General features: G+C 42.5%; 1 protein-coding gene across 2 annotated transcripts in view; it reads right to left on the bottom strand.

Moving 5' to 3' along the window:
• LOC137341572 (uncharacterized) overlaps positions 1-20,132 on the bottom strand; it is an 84,882-nt gene that overhangs the window by 4,497 nt on the left and 60,253 nt on the right. For both annotated transcript variants that reach the window (XM_068004786.1, XM_068004795.1), the window contains 5 exons: positions 19,814-20,006; positions 15,386-15,443; positions 13,168-13,221; positions 4,077-4,184; positions 3,032-3,134 (listed from right to left, as the gene is read on the bottom strand). In XM_068004786.1, coding sequence (XP_067860887.1) covers positions 3,032-3,134; positions 4,077-4,184; positions 13,168-13,221; positions 15,386-15,443; positions 19,814-20,006 — 516 coding nt within the window. The remainder of the gene's footprint in view (positions 1-3,031; positions 3,135-4,076; positions 4,185-13,167; positions 13,222-15,385; positions 15,444-19,813; positions 20,007-20,132) is intronic.

The following is a 20,132-nucleotide window of genomic DNA, read 5'->3' as shown; positions in this document are numbered from 1 at the left end:
CCTTATTTTGATTAATAACTTCTAAACAGTGAAATTAGATCCCAACCTTGAAATAATTTCATGGCATTTAAAAATATTAAGTAATAGATAATGTTATCATGATGGAACTGATGTAAGGAAATCAAATTTAATGCATTTTAACTACCTTTGCCAACAAATTTAAAAAAGTGAGTTGGACTCAGCCTAGTCACATAGTATACCCAAATAGCATTTTTGAAAATAAGATAACCAGATAAAATTAGGAATGGATGAAACAGGTTAAATTCAAACACATCCAACAGAAGCACACAGGAGAAAATGAATTGCTACACTTATCTGACATTCACTTTCCCCGTCAGATTTTTTAAAAAAAACATTTGTAGGGCTACATTTCCCTCTGCCATAGAAATCAGGCGGTATAAGCAGCAGAAAATCAAGTGAAATGCGGTGGGAACACCTACTGCTAGCGTTGTCCGGAATCTTCTTCCACCATCCCCAACTTGGCCATCTACCCCTTGACTGCAATTCCACATTTAAATATTGGCTAGGGGTGCCAAGGAAACAGCTCATTTCCCTGCCCACCAACACAGGAACTGCCTGGCGAGGGGCGGCGACACACCCTGGGGCGGTGGCAGAAATCCCACTGTAGCCATCGTTGGAGGGAGAGGGCAGTTCTACCTTTCTTCTGAAGATGGTCATTACCTGGCACTTACTGGTGCTTAAGTGTTACTTGATGGTACTTTTGATTATTTCTTTGCTGATAATTGTGAGGACAATGATAGGGTAGTAATGGCTGGGTTAGATTTAGCCTGTGGACAGGATATACCTGGGAAATCTACACATTGTGTAGATGTCAAAGTCATAGCTGTACTGGAATAGCTTGACAAGGAGAGCTGCTAGCTGAAGTCTGTTCATACTTTGTATTGGGTACAGAATACATGAAGGCCCTCTATGGTGAAACCTTAACACAATTAACTGAGCCATTTTACCTCCGCCACCACCTGTTATGAACATCAAATGGATTGGACAAAAGTCACATTAATAATGATAGAACAACTGAAGTTTACAACACAGAAGGAGACCATTCATCACATTGTGTCTGAGCTGTCTCTTTGCTGGAGCAATCCAGAATTTATCCCACTGACCATGCTCTTTCATATCCTTGTATGTTGCTCTGCTGTAAATATTTGTCCATTTTCCTATAAAAGATGCAATGGTCTCTGCTTCAACCACTCCCTGTGGCAAAGCATTCCATAGTGTAATAACTCCGCGTAAGATAATTTCTTGTAACCACTCTCCTTGTTATGGTGTACATATTCCCACTCCCAACATAAGTCAAGCTCCCTTACTAAGGAGGCATCGCAGTTCAGACTATTTGGCGTCCAACTGTTCAGCGTCGAGAAGCAGGGATTTCATAAAGAATTGGATCCTCACAATTTCAGCCCAACCAGCAAACATTTTCATCTTACGATTTTAAACAGGTGATAAGGTTTTCTTACAACTACCACAAGTGGTGCTCAACATGGAGGAGGACTGCTTCATCAGCTGAGGGAGGATGGTAGGTGGTAATCAGCAGGAGGTTTCCTTGCCCATGTTTGACCTGATGCCATGAGATTTCATGGGGTCCAGAGTCAATGTTGAGGACTCCCAGGGCCACTCCCTCCTGACTGTATATCACTGTACCGCCACCTCTGGTTGGCCTGTCCTGCCGGTGGGACAGGACATACCCAGGGATGGTGATGGAAGAGTCTGGGATGTTGGCTGAAAGGTATGATTCTGTGAGTATGGCTATGTCATGCTGTTGCTTGACTAGTCTGTGGGACAGCTCTCCCAGTTTTCGCACAAGTCCCCAGATGCTTGTAAGGAGGACTTTGCAGGGTCGACTGGGCTTGGTTTGCCTTGTCGTGTCCGGTGCCCAGCGGTCCGATGTCGGGTGGTCCGTCCGGTTTTATTCTTACTGTGACTTGCTAGGCCATTTCAGAGGGCAATTAAGAATCAACCACATTGCTGTGGGTCTGGAGTCACAGGTAGGCCAGACCGGGTAAGGACGGCAGGTTTCCTTCCTAAAGGATGTTAGTGAACCAGATGGGTTTTTACAACAATCTGGTAGTTTCATGGCCCCCATTACTGATACTAGTTTTTTTAAATTCCAGATTTTTATTTAATTAATTAAATTTAAATTCCCCTGCTGCAATGGCGGGATTTGAACTCATGACTCCGGATTATTAGTCCAGGCTTCTGGATTACTAGTCTAGTAACATAACCACTATGCTACCGTATCCTCCTCTTGTGCTAACAAAAATATGAACAGCCATTTTTAGGGCAATGTTAGATCACCTAATGCAAGTATGATCTTCCCCATTCTTTGAAAGAAGCTCACCACCCATATACAAATCTAAACTGTTGTTTTTCACATCTTCGTTTCAAATAATTTAATGCAAACGAAGAGGTAGCTTGAAACAAAACTAGATCAATAAGAGAACCAAGGAGTACTGATGAGTGCTTTGAATGTCATGATCAACTTCTTTCAAATAACAGCAGATAATCTATCATGCTTTCTCATTTGATCAGCCTTTACAAACGCAATATGCCAAAATAGTAGAGAAACTGACAGAAGTCTAAAGATCTACATATTCAAGCCGGCTTGGAGTGTTGTAATGCCAAAACATTTGCCATCTAAAATGATCAAGATCACAGATCAAGTCAATGAGGCCTGATGAAAGTGCACAAACTGCTCCAGCAGCTACCCTGCAGTAATTTCAAGGGGCTCAACTAAAAAGTCACACTCAGGAGGTTCAATATGAAAACAGAGGCCATTTCTGTTTAAGCAAAACAAATCATGCAAGGGAAGTTTGTGACAAGGGATACCAAAGTAGTAAAAGCTGCATGTATTCTAGCTCTCCACATGATGTAACACTGACATGACATTGCTTATTAGATCCTCAGGACATCGATGATGATGTGCTGCTAGGAATGATTAAAAGTCCTCAGTAAACCAATTTGCACCATACAGATTAAGCAAAGTTTACCATCTGTTAGAAACTCAAATTACCTGAATAACCCCCCAAGACTGTTGCCGTACGAGATTCATATCTGGGATGTTCATCTGGTATACTGGATTTTTTTGTTTCTTCAATTAATTTCGAAGCAGAACCCTGAACAAAACGAAAAATCTATTCAATATCGGATCCACTAGAGACTCTATACATAAAAATATCACATAGACTGTAAATAAGACAGGGAGATGTAAAAATTAATCTAGGGACTCTTACAAACTTTCTAGCAGTCAGCATAACAGTAACATGATTACATGAACAGGTTTCCTGCCTGCAATCCTGGCTGGGGAACACTGGCCTGGTGAGGATGTGAACCTTAAAAAAAGGTGTGGGAATTATTATAACATGCATTTTTCAAGAAGGCATATCAATCCATGTCACTCTAGTATCTGTATTAGCAACTGGTTTAATAATAGCACGTCTGAGAATAGATTGTGGGACGCAGAGAAATAAGCAAAGGAGAAAGTGAAACAAATTACAGATTTTATCCGCGTGTGTGCGCATGTGTGTTGGGAGGGGAATGGCTAAAACAGAATGAAAAAGAAAAAGTGTCCAACATTAGATTGGTGAGCAAACGCACTGTATGGCCTGATAGTGAGCTGCACAGATCAAAAAAGTCATCGCTTCCATCCCTGATTAGTGCTAATTTAGCTAATCCGAGCCAAGGTGGACCGGAGGCATTGCATTTTGCTTCACTGTCTCTGGCTACAGAGGAAAAATAAAACAAAACATTGCTAACAAAAAAGGGCCACGGTTCCTCTATCTTCGCTCTCTATGCAATGACGCCACTAAAACTCTTGTGAGCAATTTATGCGGCTAGGCTTTGCTCGTCACGATCAATTAGCCCACCGACACATGCTGCCCAGGGTCACACATGAAGAATGGCCACTTAACAAGGTACTATTGTCTATGGAACTTATTATTACCTTGGCACAAGTTACTGCCTTCAGGAAAGGAAGTATATGTGGGAAAATGGGAGGAGAGAGAAAAATGGCAAAGATTAACAATTACATTGAGTTAAGTTTTCTTTAAAATATTTACCGTCATCTTCATAGCCTTTTGACCAAACTGCAGCAGTCGACTGCTAAGCTTGTACATAATTCCTTTGACGTAGCCAGCATCAGTATCATTAACAACTTTAAAATTGGTCTGAAATAAAATATAGGATAAGTATATTACTAACCAAGAATCTTAATTTTGAAACAACTTTTCCAACAGTGCTGTTTTAACACTTCAAAAGGAAATGTGTGCCTTTAAAAATCTACTCAATACAGCTGAACTACTCCTTAACAATGATTGCGACTTTTTCCAACACTATACAGCAATCTGCTCAGCAGCATCCATTGTCACATAGCCCACGTAACAGGTCTTATCCTGTACTGCATCAAGGAAACCCTTAGTCTCCTGTGTCGGTTCTTTTTTCAGAAGAGCAGAACACAAAAAAAGAGAGAACAAAATAATGATACACCTGGGTGCAATTAATCCCCGGAGAGGCAGGGTCTTGGTATGTGGTGAATGCTTCGTTCAAAGAATGAACGAAGATGGCTCTAGAAACTAGATAACATTAGAATACCATATAATAATGTAAATTAACAACTGTAACTACCGACTTCATTGTTCTGTTAAAGATGTTCACATGCACTCAGGAATTCACTCTACTCAGGATAGGAAAAAATAGAAGGAAAGTGAATCACCCAGCAACACAGTCCCTTTAAAAAAAATCTCAAATCTAGCTTTGGATCATTTTCTTTCTATTCTCTCAGTTCTGCTACATCACAGTCTTATTTTAAGGCAGGCAAGCACCCAACATCAAGTTCCAATAAAATAGTGCTAAAATCTAACTACAAAATGTTCAATTGTAAATTATTACTGGCAACACAGGTCAGAAAATAAATGGGCAGGCTGGGAGAGAGCTTATATAAAGGCTAAACGTCAATTAAGACTGCTCCTACACTAAATATTCCTTATTCTTCAACCTGTGTGTGCAATCAGGAAGTATATCACAGCATTACAAAAACAAGAACACTAGGGATAAATCTCTGAGCATTTACACTTTCAGGTCAAAATGTACAGCAATGCTAAAATACTCACAATTCTGATCATGTAAATGCAATAATGCTTTAAGAAAGCATTTGGCTCCAGATAGACAGCTTATACAGGAACCTTTCACAGGTTGGCCCACAAGGTGGCCATTGTGCGAGTAAAGTTAACTAATTTTATCTGATAGCACCTACCAGGGAACAATACAAGCACTACAACCCCATTTTGAAACCTTTGCTTAGTAATGGGTTTCCCTAATATGTTGTTTCTAAAGGAAACAAACATCTGTTAAAATTGAAGATCCTATGTCCATCTATATAGGAAACATCCACATAAACCAAGTTTCTTTCAATAGATAAAAATAGATAAAAATATGAATCTTCAGCATCTTCAGCATAAGATTTATAAACATAATTTAATAGGACAAAGTCAGCATGGCTTTACGAAGGGGAAGTCATGTCTGACAAATTTGCTTGAGTTCTTTGAGGACATAACGTACAGGGTGGATAAAGGGGAACCAGTGGACGTAGTGTATTTAGACTTCCAGAAGGCATTCGACAAGGTGCCACATAAAAGATTATTGCTCAAGATAAAGAATCACTGGATTGGGGGTAATATTCTGGCATGGGTGGAGGATTGGTTATCTAACAGGAAGCAGAGAGTTGGGATAAATGGTGCATTCTCGGACTGACAACCTGTAGCCAGTGGTGTTCCGCAGGGGTCGGTGCTGGGTCCCCAACTCTTTACAATCTATATTAACAATTTGGAGGAGGGGACCGAGTGTAACATATCAAAGTTTGCAGATGATACAAAGATGGGAGGGAAAGTGGAGAGTGAGGAGGACATAAAAAAACCTACAAGGGGATACAGACAGGCTGGGTGAGTGGGTGGAGATTTGGCAGATGCAATACAATATTGGAAAATGTGAGGTTATGCACTTTGGCAGGAAAAATCAGAGAGCAAGTTATTATCTTAATGGCAAGAAACTGGAAAGTACTGCAGTACAAAGGGATCTGGGGGTCCTAGTGCAAGAAAATCAAAAAGTTAGTTTGCAGGTGCAGCAGGTGATCAAGAAGGCCAACGGAATGTTGGCTTTTATTGCTCGGGGGATAGAATATAAAAACAGGGAGGTATTGCTGCAGTTATATAAGGTATTGGTGAGACCGCACCTGGAATACTGCATACAGTTTTGGTCTCCATACTTAAGAAAAGACATACTTGCTCTCGAGGCAGTACAAAGAAGGTTCACTCGGTTAATCCCGGGGATGAGGGGGCGGACGTATGAGGAGAGGTTGAGTAGATTGGGACTCTACTCATTGGAGTTCAGAAGAATGAGGGGCGATCTTATTGAAACATAGAAGATTGTGAAGGGGCTTGATCGGGTGGATGCGGTAAGGATGTTCCCAAGGATGGGTGAAGCTAGAACTTGGGGGCATAATCTTAGAATAAGGAGCTGCTCTTTCAAAACTGAGATGAGGAGAAACTGCTTCACTCAAAGGGTAGTAGGTCTGTGGAATTTGCTGCCCCAGGAAGCTGTGGAAGCTATATCATTAAATAAATTTAAAACAGAAATAGACAGTTTTCTAGAAGTAAAGGGAATTAGGGGTTACAGGGAGTGGGCAGGAAATTGGACATGAATTTAGATTTGAGGTTAGGATCAGATCAGCCATGATCTTATTGAATGGCGGAGCAGGCTCGGGGGGCCGAATGGCCTACTCCTGCTCCTATTTCTTATGTTCTTATGATGATTTCACAAGGCCAATGGAAGTCCACTGAGGTTAGGTTAAAATTAAGAGAGTTAAGCATAGTACTAGCTACATGCCGAGCAAGATCCTAACATATTGGCCCAGATTTTGCTGTAGTAGGGCACCTAATGGTATCTGCCATTATTTAGACTTATCCTTGCATGTTTAGGTTTCTAAATTTTTTGCATGGCAAGTTGCTGAAAGTGCAAACTGATAATGTTGCAGCGAGGGAAACAGGGCATCCGGCACCTGAGTGAACAGGGCAAGCATCCGGGTATCACCTTGGCCAATTAGATTGAGAAATAAACAGTATAAGGACTGAGAAGTCAGTGTAAATTAGAATGGGTGAATTCAATGTCAAATCAGGTACAGAAAGAGAAATAAAAGAGGGAAAGAAAGATTGGATTGAGAGAAAAGAGACAAAGGAAATTTTTTTTAAAAAATTTAAATTTAAAATCTTACATTTATAAAATCTTCAACAATACCTGAAGGAATGAGACTTCACACTTGTAATGGTTAATTTTCAGTGTCAGAGGTTGACTGGTAGTAATTATCACGTCATTCAAAGGGTACTTACACTTGAAACGACGAGACTTAACTTTGTGGCGAGTTTAGTTCGTATCTACCGCACAAATACAGCAACTTCACGTCATTCAATGCATTTCAATGGTGAGGCAGACAGTGAGTTGTCATTTTCAAAATTAACGGCGGTCTGGCGCAACTCTGACAACTACTTTTGGATATCCGCGTTTAACCGCGCATCTGCCCCTCGCCTGAAGTTGCTGAACCATTTTTATATTTGTGCATAATGGTGAGAGCTATTAGCTTAATCATTATTTTGACAGCAAATTCTGGCCCAATATGTTCACTGACCCTGGATTCGTTGAGAGTTTAAATAAGATAATTAAGATCACAAGAACCTATAGGTTCAAATGATTCCAACCATAACTTCTTCTGAATGGGATTTAAATTGGATAAAACTGAGGAATGAAGTGTTGTATCTATCTACTTCATAACTTCCAGCAGTAACTGCATGCTTTCCTTGGAAGCCAGTGAGTTCTTACTGTTTTCCAGAATCCTAAATGCTCTAGGCCAGCCCTTTAAAGAGCCAGGTCAAGTGAAAGGCTTCAGGGTCACTGAACAAGATGTGTTCATCCTATCTGGGATCCTGAATAGCCCATTGAGAATTACAGCCAGAAGTCTTTAAGAACCAGATGCTTCACAGGAATCACTGTCAACTCCTGAAACTAGCTTACTAATCCTACCCATGATGGAAAAATGAGGGAAGAATCATTCAAGAATCTCCACAGACAAAAACTAGAGATGGATCTGTATTCAGGCATTCAGGATCTGCTCATAATGAGGAGCACTTTAATACCACAGCAGTGCCAAAATGCTCCTGATATCAAGCAGATAGGTCAAAGCAATGATGTTTTGAAAAAACATGAAGAGTTCTAATTAGACGGCCAATAACGGAATCTTATTCAAGGTTAGTCCAAAAGGTGGCACAAGTATGAGTAGATGGGGTCCTGTGCTGCTGAGCATACAAACAGGCCATCAGAGCTATCACCCAGTGTCCCTCAACTTGGAGCAGGATACCAGTAACCTCTTGTTTTCAAGGGTGGCCTGGACTGCACTCTTGGAGTGTTCCTTTGCAATTCAACTTCAACCCTGCTGAAAGCATCTTCTGTTTCAATTTACCTTCCACTGCCTCAGCTACTCACATGTTCTTTATTTCTCATATCTTTTATGTTTTTTTCCATCGTCTGATGTAAAGATCATCTCAGCCATATAACAGTCTCGTTTTTTTAAAAAAAATTACAGATCTGATTCTTCTCTTGTATTTTTTCTCTGCCTCCCTCTCCCTTTTGCTCTGATTCTATTTAAATGCTTGTTCATTTCACAGTTCTGATGATGGGTTACTCCCAAAACATTATCTTGTCTCTTCTCTCCATAGATGCTCACTGACCTCCTGTGTATTTGCTTTTTATTTGCATCCATTGTCTTATGTACTCCAGACAGGTGCTGGGCTGACAGACCCACTATGTTTCCCCTGCATGTGTGCCTAATCTGCAGCGTCTTGACTCCAAGGGTTGGGGATTGAGTTTTTTCCACCGCGCCCCAACCACTGCAGTCTGGTCAGTCCACCCTACACTTGGTTCCCCAAGTGACCGAGCAACCAAACTGTCAAATTCAAATCAGTTAATGCGCCAAAGAGGATGAATTGCACACTTTGTCCATGTTTTCTCCTCCTATCACCTTTAGCATGTCACTTGAAGATATACTTTTAAGGTATATGGAGATCTCAGGATAGCAGCTAAGAAACCAGAAACCACTGAATTAGATTTAGATACACAAGATACGAAAGCGGTTACACGTATGACACCTGAAATGCAGTTACTATCAAGGATCAGATGCTGCGTCAGGATTGTGGAGTCTGCACTTAACAGAACATTTAGCCTGTTCACTTCAAATGTATGCCCATTCCTGTATGGAACCAGGATATTACAAAGGACATACCGGTTTGTTCTCATCTGTATACAAGGTCTGCAAAACCTTTGAATTCTGGTTGTCTGAATGAATTCTGTTTTTGCCTCAGAGGAAAAGACTGGAGGACTGCACATGTAAACATCAGTAATCACAAATGGTTTTAACCATTATCTGGAACAAAATATACAAATTCTCCCAGAAATTTAGAAAGATGGTACAGTTTCTACAAAGGAAAAAATAACTACAATATAGCTATTTTGCAAGCTTACTTCTTTCATGCAATGAGTAGCACAAGCTTATGACAGTGGGAGAAACAGAACTCAGACAACTGAAAGGAAGAATCTTTTAAAACTGGCCTAGTGCTAGGACCACTGCTTTTCTTGATATATATTAATTATTTGGACTTAGGTGTACATGGCACAATTTCAAAATTTGCAGATGACACAAAACTTGGACATGTAGTGAACAGTGAGGAGGATAGTGATAGACAGGCTGCTGGGCAGACACGTGGCAGATGAAATTTAATGCAGAGAAGTGCAAAGGGATACATTTTGGTAGGAAGAATGAGGAGAGGAATTATAAACTAAAGGGTACAATTCTAAAGGGGGTGCAGGAACAGAGAGATCTGGGGGTATATGTGCACAAACCGTTGAAGGTGGTGGGCAGATTGAGAAAGCGGTTAAAAAGGCATACGGGATCCTAGGTTTTATAAATAGAGGCATAGGGTACAAAAGCAAGGAAGTTATGATGAACCTTTATAAAACACTGGTTCGGCCACAACTGGAGTAGCATGTCTAATTCTGGGCACCACACTTTAGGAAGGATGTGAAGGTTTTAGAGAGTGTGCAGAAAAGATTTACTAAAATGGTTCCAAGAATGAGGGACTTCAGTTACGTGGATAAACTGGAGAAGCTGGGGTTGTTCTCCTTAGAGCAGAGAAGGTTGAGAGAAGATTTGATAGAGGTATTCAAAATCATGAAGGGTCTAGACAGAGTAGATAGGGAGAAACTGTGCCCAATGGCAGAAGGGTCAAGAACCAGAGGACATAGATTTAAGGTGATTGGCAAAAGAACCAAGGGCGACATGAGAAAAAACATTTTTACACATCGAGTGGTTATGATCTAGAATGCACTGCCTGAGGGGGTGGTGGAGGCAGACTCAATTGTGGCTTTCAAAAGGGAACTGGACAAGTACTTGAAGGGAAAAAATTTGCAGGGCTATGGAGAAAGGGCGGGAGACTGGGACTGGCTGGATTGTTCTTGCAGAGAAACAGCACGGGCTCGACAGGCCGTATGGCTTCCTGCTATGCTGTACCATTCCATGATTCTTCCATGATTCCATGAAACCTTTTAGGACACAATACGAGAGATTTTCCTTGGCCAGCACACAGGTGCACTAGATCGCCTGGGCATAGCGAATATTAGAAGGGAAACTGGACAGGTTCCATTACAAGCATACACTCCAACCTGTTCTCCGATTATTCACCATGTCAGTGCAACTGGGTGCAGACCCAAGAAAATCTTCCTTAATAAAGCAACATAGATTCTGTCTGAAGTGAACATAGAGATGGATGTACCTCTGATTTACTCAGCTGAACAGCCTACTTTTCCATAATGTAATAGAGCTGCAGTTCAAAGAATAAACACAAGTTGCTATATTTCTTGATATCTCAAAATAATAACCTATCTATGGTTTGTTACTCTTTGTTTTCAGCTTTGGTGCACAAATGAACTGTTCCTTTAGAGATGACATTTTACTAACGTATCTCATAATGTCATACAATAAGTTAACACCGTGCACAAAACGTCTTTTAAAAATTGGGCGCAGAAAAGGGAAACTTGCTGCAGGATCAGTTGCCCCTCCCCACCCGTCTCTCAATCCCTTATCTAATTTGAGATAATACCGGTGACGCTACCAGCTTTATCTCACATCCTTTGTCTGAAAATTATCCTTCAAACTATTCTCAACAACCAGCATATAGTATTAATTGTCAGAAACTAGCCAACAGAATAAACTTAATTTATTTTGTGTAATGTACATAGCTATCCTATTAAGTTAAAATTATAGCATTTGTAGAAAATGTTAACTGCAGTTATAATAACACTCCATCAACACGGAGGTTGTAGTAAACGCAGGAGTCAAATTACAAATCAGCATTAAAGTCAAGCAGTGTGAGATGCCTTTCAGGAGGCTGTCCAAATACCATTTGGACTTTGTACTAGGTGGAGTATAGCTCCAGCCCGGTGAGCAGCTAGATTTTAAAAAGAGCTCAGAGCATTGGATCCCAAGGACACTTTACAAGTCTAGTAAACAGTTGGATATAACAGATGTTATATGAAAATGGATGCTGCCATCTGCTCTTTGCTAATATTGTGGGAAAAATAACGTGGAAGGTCTGTTTCTATAATAAGAATTACTGTGTTGTTAAAATGATAAAGATGTACATGATCTCTCTCCCCTCCTGGGAGACTCGGGACGGCGTACAGGCATCGGATGGCCGTGCTGGCTCAGACTAAGGCTGTAGGGGTGGCCGAAGCCGGTTGAAACGCTGCTGTTTTTAAAAAATCCCACAGCAAGAACTTCTCTGTCTTTTCCCTGAATGGGCAGAGTCTGACGAGACCGCCCTGCCAAACTCAGCAAGGAAGTGACATAGCCAAGATGATTGAAGCATGACTTGAACCGAAAATGACATAGCCAAGGTGATTGAAGCATGGCTCGGACAGGAAGAGACACAACGAGCACACACCTCTTAAGGGGTGCCAGACTGCAGATTAATCTAATCATGGCCTGGCACCAGCTAAACGAGGTACTTAACAAAAGGGACACTATAGGCCAAGGCATGTACATGAGCAAAGGAACCGATTGAAAGATGGCCATGCAGCTGAGGCCCAATCGCCGGGCCCAAAGGGATTGTGCATGAGGTGGCCATGCACCCAAAAAGGTCTAAGAGAGGGATACCAAGTTCAGACCACATGGCGGAAAAGGACAACGAGCTAGGAAGGACGTGAGGGAGTTCCCTCAAGGCCAGAACAGGAACAAGAACAAAAAGATAAGGATCCCGAGTCAGCGCACCCCGTCGTCCAAGGGAAAAACGAGAAGTAAAGCCTGTATAATACCTGTACATTACTGTCTTGTTTGTTAAACTATATGGATGCATGTATTTAATAAATCTTTTTAAGTTGTTTTGAACGAATTAGTCTTACTGTCGATATGTGCCTTTCGCAACCTTAAAAGTAATAAGTAAAATTCTTACAAGCTTGTGAATTTAAAATAAAATTGCTGGACTATAACTTGGTGTTGTAAAATTGTTTACAAAAGTAGAAAACACATGCAGAGCTTTCTGCTGGTAGACAGATTGTAAGTTATAGTGTAATATAATTCTGGTCTTACCAGCTGCATTTTGCACTCTACAACTACTGTCTTAAACCAGCACTAGTATAACAGTACAACTACAGTCTTAGACACTTGCTAGCTGCAAAGATATAACTGCCAACTTCTGAAAGGACTAATATATTGCAGAGTTTTGCCATGGTGTTTGACTACTAGTAGGTTGACAAAGGCCTTGCCAGCCCAATTATCTTCACATTTGTCGTCCATCATCTTTGTCAAAATAGGCTAGCCAAAAAGGTCAAAAAACTAATGTATTTGTGATCACTTTTGGGATTTTTTTTTTTAAGTGCGTTATTTTTACTAATCAATTGTAACCTGCTTTGTTTAGCATTTTTGGATAATTGGTCTTTAACCCATGGGTTTAAATTGCAAAATAAAACTGATTTGTCTTTACAATGTAGTTTGGATTTCATTCATAATTCTTAATTCTTTACATCTTCCCACACAATTCTATATTTTGCACTCACCAAATATCCCAAAATCTCCTTCTTTGTGATATCTTCAGGTTCGGAATGACCATACTGCAAAATATAATGAAATATTTTCTTTTAAGATTATTGTAGCTGTTAACACCAAGATTACTTATAAAACCATTCCTAAATTAGAACTTAGAGTAATACTAAACTACAAGTAGAGCAATTGTACACTCTCATTGATACTTATGTTCCTTTTTCGGTGACCTTAAATCAACAGCTTCAATTCATCCACTGTATGGAGGTTTTGCCCCACTGAGTTAACATACAGAAATTTAAATAAAGCTAACCTCAGTTTGGTAGAGTCATACCACTTGCTCTTTTCTCAATGTGCCACAGAAGGGTTTATTGTCTGAGTACAATCAGGTTCAATGGGCTGCCACCACCATCATCAGCAATTCCCCCTGGTTTGACTTGTTTTCACACATCAAAGACTGACTGTCACAACTATGACATGACCATGTCAGTTTCAGATTCTGAGTTATTTATTGGCCGAGATACCAGCCTTTAGATCTGGCCTTTCAGCCAACAAAACCTAAAATGGACGGTTGGAGTTAGAAGTAAGAAAAATGGTGAAATGTTTAAAAGAAAAAAGGATTAGACTACTTAAATGGAAAAGTAAAAGATAGTTTTTAAAAAAGGAGAGAATGGGAAAGCGGGGTGAATGAAACAAGTTTTTACAAAAAAAATGGTTGAGTTGATCAGCCATGGCATTGCACAAGAGGAGTCAGAACCAAACACAGTCTTCCGGTGAAGTGGAGTTAGAGGGTGAAGAATAATTGGATTAGGGTGCGCAGACATAATTCAGTGGGGTTAGTGGGACAGCAAGTGGGTCGGTGAGTTTAGTTCCCAACAAGCACACTGGGCATGAAGGTCACAAGAGTGGACGATGGGAAAGTTGGGGTTGCTGCTCTTAAGGAAGCAGTTACGGAGAATTTGAAGAGAAGCAGAGAGGGAGATTCAATGCTGGGACAGTAGTAGAACAGAAGGTAGGATGAGACGTAGTGATGGGTTGTAGTAGGGGTCACAGGAAGCATAATACTTGAAGGGGAGAAATAAAAAATGGCATGGTCAGATGAGGGGAAGAGGAGAGAGGTGAAAGAGACCAAAGGATGGCCAAAAAAAATAGTAGTAGGCACAGGTACAGAAAGGCAGCCAAAATGCATAAGCAAATGGACACAAAGGGAAGATTAGGCAATATAGCGGTCTTAAACGGAGGGAAAGTCGACTGGAAGCCAGCAGAGGTTGATCCTAGAGTCCAGCAAAGGTACGAAGTGAGAGGTTATGGACTGGGGTCCGTGATGCATTGCAGAGAACAGGAGGGAGTGGACTGAAGCTGAAACTGGTGAGTCACCAGAGAGCAGGATGGAGCTAGCCAGAACCAGTGCAGCACAGAATATAGCAGCGAGTGAGCAGGGGCTGCCTCAGGATCACAAAGAGCAGAGTGGGTGGGCTGGGCAATACAACTAATACACCAGAGAGACAGGATGTGAAGACTGGCTGACTGCAGGGCTATTGCTGTAACATAGAGTGGGAAAGGGTCGGCTGAGGCCACCTCCAGGAACAGAGAGCAGAAGAGAGCAGCATCGAGCACAGTGCGTGAAAGTCAGTACTTCAAACAACCTCAGAACAGGAGCTAATGGCTTGGGGTTGCCTAACAAGCACAGAGTGTGGGAGAGAAAAAACCAGGATAGCTAATGCGTTGCAGAGGGTGGGCCTCAGAATTTCAAAAGTGCTAACCCCAAAAATGTAAAAGAAAGCCCAGCATGCAAGCACAACTGCTGAGGAGAAGAGGCTGGCATAAGTGATCAGATCACTTAAATTTGGAATGCACGTGCTGGTCTCCAAGGTCCTTCTCACACTCTACTTGGCTATACCTGACGTCTCATCCGTTTGAGAACCAGTGTCCTATCCACATCAGTGGAGCAAAACCTCAACATTTTACTGCAGGGTATTTTTCTAAACAAAACATATCAGGCTGCCAGTAGTATTGAAGCACAAAGGAATACTGACAGATGGCAGTAAATACAATCCTAAATGTTAAAACATGGCCACTGAGATGAATACAGATGTTTAACTGCAGAGTCTTAAAAATAAATAATGCTTTATGAGAGTGTATTTTTTATTAAAACACAAGAGTTGAATCTGTGGAACCTATTCATTTGCAAGACTTAAAAAAAAATAGTAAATTTTCCTAGAACTTTTGACTTACCCTTTCTGGTGCCCGGTAACTGTCATCAGATCCTCTGCGGTCATCGTCTCGACTGCTCCTGTGAAAAAACAAACCAATTTTCAAGTCCTCAATATGGCACTGGAATGTTGAGTTGAGTCAGGATATAAGCAACACATAGACATTACTTATATGAAAGAAAATCTTGACTTTTCTCTCATCGACCATTTCTACTAGGTTTTTACTATTATGCCTTTTCCCCCATATACCTACAGTAGAAAAATACTGCACCCAGATAGTGATTGAGTCAGAGAGATAGCAGGACAAGACTTTCATCAAGAAAATAAAAAGTACCTCACTATAGGTGAACAAACTGCCTTTATTTATATATCTCTGCCACATAACATACCAGCAACCACTCAGTTTAGGAGACACATCTGTCTGATTTCACGTGCCTGGCATTGGAGGAGTCTAATAGGCGAGACTGCTCTACCATGCTTCAAATCTCTGCCGGAAGCAAGTGCAGTTTCATAGATCAAGGTGGACTGTTTTGAAGACAGTTCTTAAAATAACCACTCCGGTACAGTGGGAAACTGCAAAATTCTACTTGCCAAATGCAAATGTGAACACATTCCATTTGGACACACTGGGCCCGATATTACCAGGGCGGCGGGTTCACTGCTGGGGGGGGGGGGGGGGGGGGGGGGCGATTGGGCGCGTGGGTAACGTGCCCGGTGAAATCAGTCTGCCCCGCGCACAATCGCAGCCTAATTGGATCCACTTACCTGGTCTTCCAGGTTCCCCGCTGCTGAGCTGCGCGGCAGGCGGACTGCGCATGCGCAGTAAGGTCTGTCAGCTGGAGGAGCTCTATTTAAAGGGGCAGTCCTCCACTGACTGATGCTGCAAGAAATAGGAAAAATTACAGCATGGAGCAGCCCAGGTGGATGGTTGCTCCCAGGTTAATGATGCCTCACTCCAGCTCTTATTGGATGGGGTGAGGAGGAGGGGGAGGACAGAGATCTTCCCCCCCGGCGGGCGGGAGGAAGCGGCCTGCCTCTGCCACCAAGAAGGCCTAGCTCGAGGTGGCAGAGGAGGTCACCTGCACCACCAACATATCACGTACCTGCATACAGTGCAGGAGGCGCTGCAATAACCTAAGTAGGTCAGCCAAAGTGAGTACACTTACTCATTCCCCTACACTCCGTCTGCCACATCACCGCCCCCACCCCACACCTCCTTCTGCATTGCCAACACTACTCTGTCACATCACTCCTCACACCCACTCAAACCTCATCCTCATCTTACCTGCACTTACTCACCTCGCCAGTACTCATCCCGCCACTACCACTCAACCCAATCCTCATACAATCTCATGGCTCTATCTCATACTCACCCTCTCATGCATCTCTTTCACAGTCAGCCTCACTCAACCTGCCACTACCTGTGCTGCAGCCACAGGGCATGCATCACATATGTGCAGTAGGCAGCTTAAGGCAAACGTGTCGTGAGCATGAAGGGGATGCACAAGGGTGTTTGAGGGTTTGTCATGGTTTTTACTTATATTTAATTTCTGAGCAACTCACATCACATATTATATTGGCACCACTACTGCCATGTCTTTGCGAATCTTGTCTGGTTTGTGCAATAATGCCCTTTCCTGAGGATCACGATGAAGACCCACACCTGATGCCACCCACTGTGTCACTGCAGAGTGGGTGTAGGTGTATTTGCAGGGCTCTTTTATGCAGACGACGGAGAGACGTCGGCGATGTCCCCGGTGGCACCCTGGAAGGATGCGGAGAAGTTGTTGAGGGCAGTGGTGACTTTGACAGCGACAAGGTGACTTTGACGGCGACAGGTAAGAAGATGGTGCTCAGGCCAGCTGGGAGCAGTTCGGCATGAAGGAGGCTGCAGATGTCCACGACTACATATTGGGTGACTCTGAGCCTCCATGTGCACTGCTGCTCAGAGAGGTCCAGGAAGCTGGCCTCGGTCTGTGGACCCTGTGGCGAGGGTAGTGCCCTCTGCGACACATCTCTCTCTGTCGTTGCTCTCCCTCCTGCTGTGCAGGTGGATATGTCACAGCACTGTGTTGTGGAGTTCCACATGTCAGAGGTGGACGGCGTGGCTGTTTACCCAACGAGGAGGTCATGACTGCAGCTACGGCGGCCCCCATCCGGAAGATGTACATCTGAGGGGATCCGGAAGGTAGGTACATGTGTCTGGACACCGGGGTAAGTGTGCAAGTTGGTGAATTTTAGTGTTAGGAGGAGGGTAGTGGAGGCCAAACTTTGTCCAAAGTGACAGAGTGGCCTCCTGCAATGAGTGAGGGTCTCCCCCCCCCCCCCCCCACCTGTCAAATGGACCTTTGCAGCTGCCACACGTCCATTTGAACTGGGAGTGTTTCCCCCAGTACGGGAAACAGTCCCAGTTGTTTGTAAAAATCCAAACCCTCCTGAAATATCTCCTTAATCAGGTCTGTAAACAACCTGAAATAAATACCTAAATAAATAGCTTAAGTGGCACCCTGCCGGCTTTAATTGCTGGCGGGAATCCCACATGCAGGGGTTGCACACGCATGTCAGTGCGTCTGTGGGAAACCTGGAAGTGGGCGGGTTGGAGCCGGGCTCCCGACCCACCTCGGGAATCCCCGATTTTCGGAGCCCCCCCGCCAGAAACGCACCTGATCGCGGGTGCTAAAATCAACCCCACTATGTTGCATTCTGCACGGGCAACCACTAGCTTTTTGATGGAAGTAAAAGGAATAAAATTCACTCCTTTTCAGGCTTCTCAGCACTTTTTCTGTTGCCCTGGTGGTGGAATAAATGGACAGTCCTTTTCAGTAACATTCTCCTGTGATAAGCCTCACATCATGATCACTGACACAATGTACCCGAACCTTTAAAATTCATTAAATTTACTCTATCCACCCCCCCCCCCCAAAGTATCTTTGACAATGCATTCCCACTGGTCAATAAAGTTTACAAGCCTCCCCCCCTACTGGGTTTGGCTTAGGTAAACACCTGGCAGGAATATGATACCGGTGGAAGAAATGGGGAAGGGGCAGTGCTGCCAGCTTAGACCTTGAAGGCAATTGAGCATTTCAACTGTTGCATGGTCATACAAACGACTGTGAAGGAACCATGTTCAAGCTTAAAACTCTTGCAACACTGATTCTTATGGCTTCTTGCTTTGAATTTTAATCCTGAAATGGCCTTCATGGTGTACTACTTGAAATCAAGAGTTTACCTTACTCTTGTTGTCAAGAAATCTCTTCCCAGAGTGTCCACGGCTTTGGATATTTGTCACAGCAATATCCTTGTAAGACCCCTGCAATATTTTACAATTGGTACCCAAGATGGGCATGGAGCATCTTTTCAAGGCACATTGTGCACCAGATACCATCCAGTTCTTTAGATTCCCTATTAACTTCTTCACCCCTTGCTGAGGTGCCATCCTGAATCTGATCTGGTTTTGGCTAGATACTAGTCATATGAATTTTACATAAGAACATAAGAAATAGGAGCATGAGTAGGCCATTCGACCCCTCGAGCCTGCTCCGCCATTCAATAAGATCATGGCTGATCTTCAACCTCAACTCCACTTTCCCGCCCAATCCCCATATCCCTCAATTCCCTTGGAGTCAAAAAATCTATCGCTCTCAGCCTTGAATATACTCAACGACTCATCATCGACAGCCCTCTGGGGTAGATAATTCCAAAGATCCACAATCCTCAGTGAAGAAATTCCTCCTCATCTCAGTCCTAAATGGCTAACCCCTTATCCTGAGACTATACCCCCTAGTTCTAGACTCTCCAGCCAGGGGAAACAGCCACTCAGCATCTACCCTGTCAAGCCCTCTAAGAATGTTATACTTTTCAATGAGATCACCTCTCATTCTTCTAAACTCCAGAGAATATAGGCCCATTTACTCAACCTCTCCTCATAGGACAATCATCTCATCCCAGGAATCAATCTAGTAAACCTTCGTTGCACTGCCTTTAACGCAAGTACATCCTTCTTTAGGTAAGGAGACCAAAACCGTACACAGTACTCCAGGGGTGGTCTCACTAAAGCCCTGTACAACTGTAGCAAGACTTCCTTACTTGTACTCCAACCCCCTTGCAATAAAGGCCAACATGCCATTTGCCTTCCTAATTGCTTGCTGTACATATATGTTAACTTTATCCTAGGAACTAAATTTCAGGCTCCACCAAAAGAAACGAAGGAGCCATAATTGGGCTAACTGTAGAGCACTAAAAACCATAGCTAATTGACAAGTCTACTGCTCATCCTTTCTCCCCTGACCCAAACTATGCCTGAATACTGCTACCACTTTCTCTTGTTTTCTCAATGAGTTTAGAGAACGTTATTAAGAGGAGGCTATCAAAATATCCTTCACAAGTGATAGTGCTTTAACATCACTACAGACAAAAAAGGAAACGTGTTTTGCACACCACAATGCATTACCTAGACTTATCCCTTTTCTTGTAGTCATCTTTAGAGTCTCGTTTGCTTTCCCGTCTCCGGTCTTTATCTCGGTCAGAATGTCTACTTCTTTCTTTGTCTCTTTCTTTTTCTCTTTTATCTTGCTTAATAGATTTTGCCCGCTTAATGGATCGTTCCCATTCATCTCGCCAGTCTTCTCCAGAATGTCTAATGTCTTCAAAGACATTTTTTTAAAAAGTGAACATCCAGCTCAAGTAACACATATGACAAAGTAAATTACCTTATACAGATAGAACACTTGTAGTATCAATTTTATTGTTGAAAAACTATCTATAGCTTT

Source organism: Heptranchias perlo, chromosome 2, assembly GCF_035084215.1.
Source record: "Heptranchias perlo isolate sHepPer1 chromosome 2, sHepPer1.hap1, whole genome shotgun sequence".
In the NCBI taxonomy this organism is placed as follows: domain Eukaryota; kingdom Metazoa; phylum Chordata; class Chondrichthyes; order Hexanchiformes; family Hexanchidae; genus Heptranchias; species Heptranchias perlo.
This window is presented reverse-complemented; position numbering and strand designations above follow the sequence as displayed.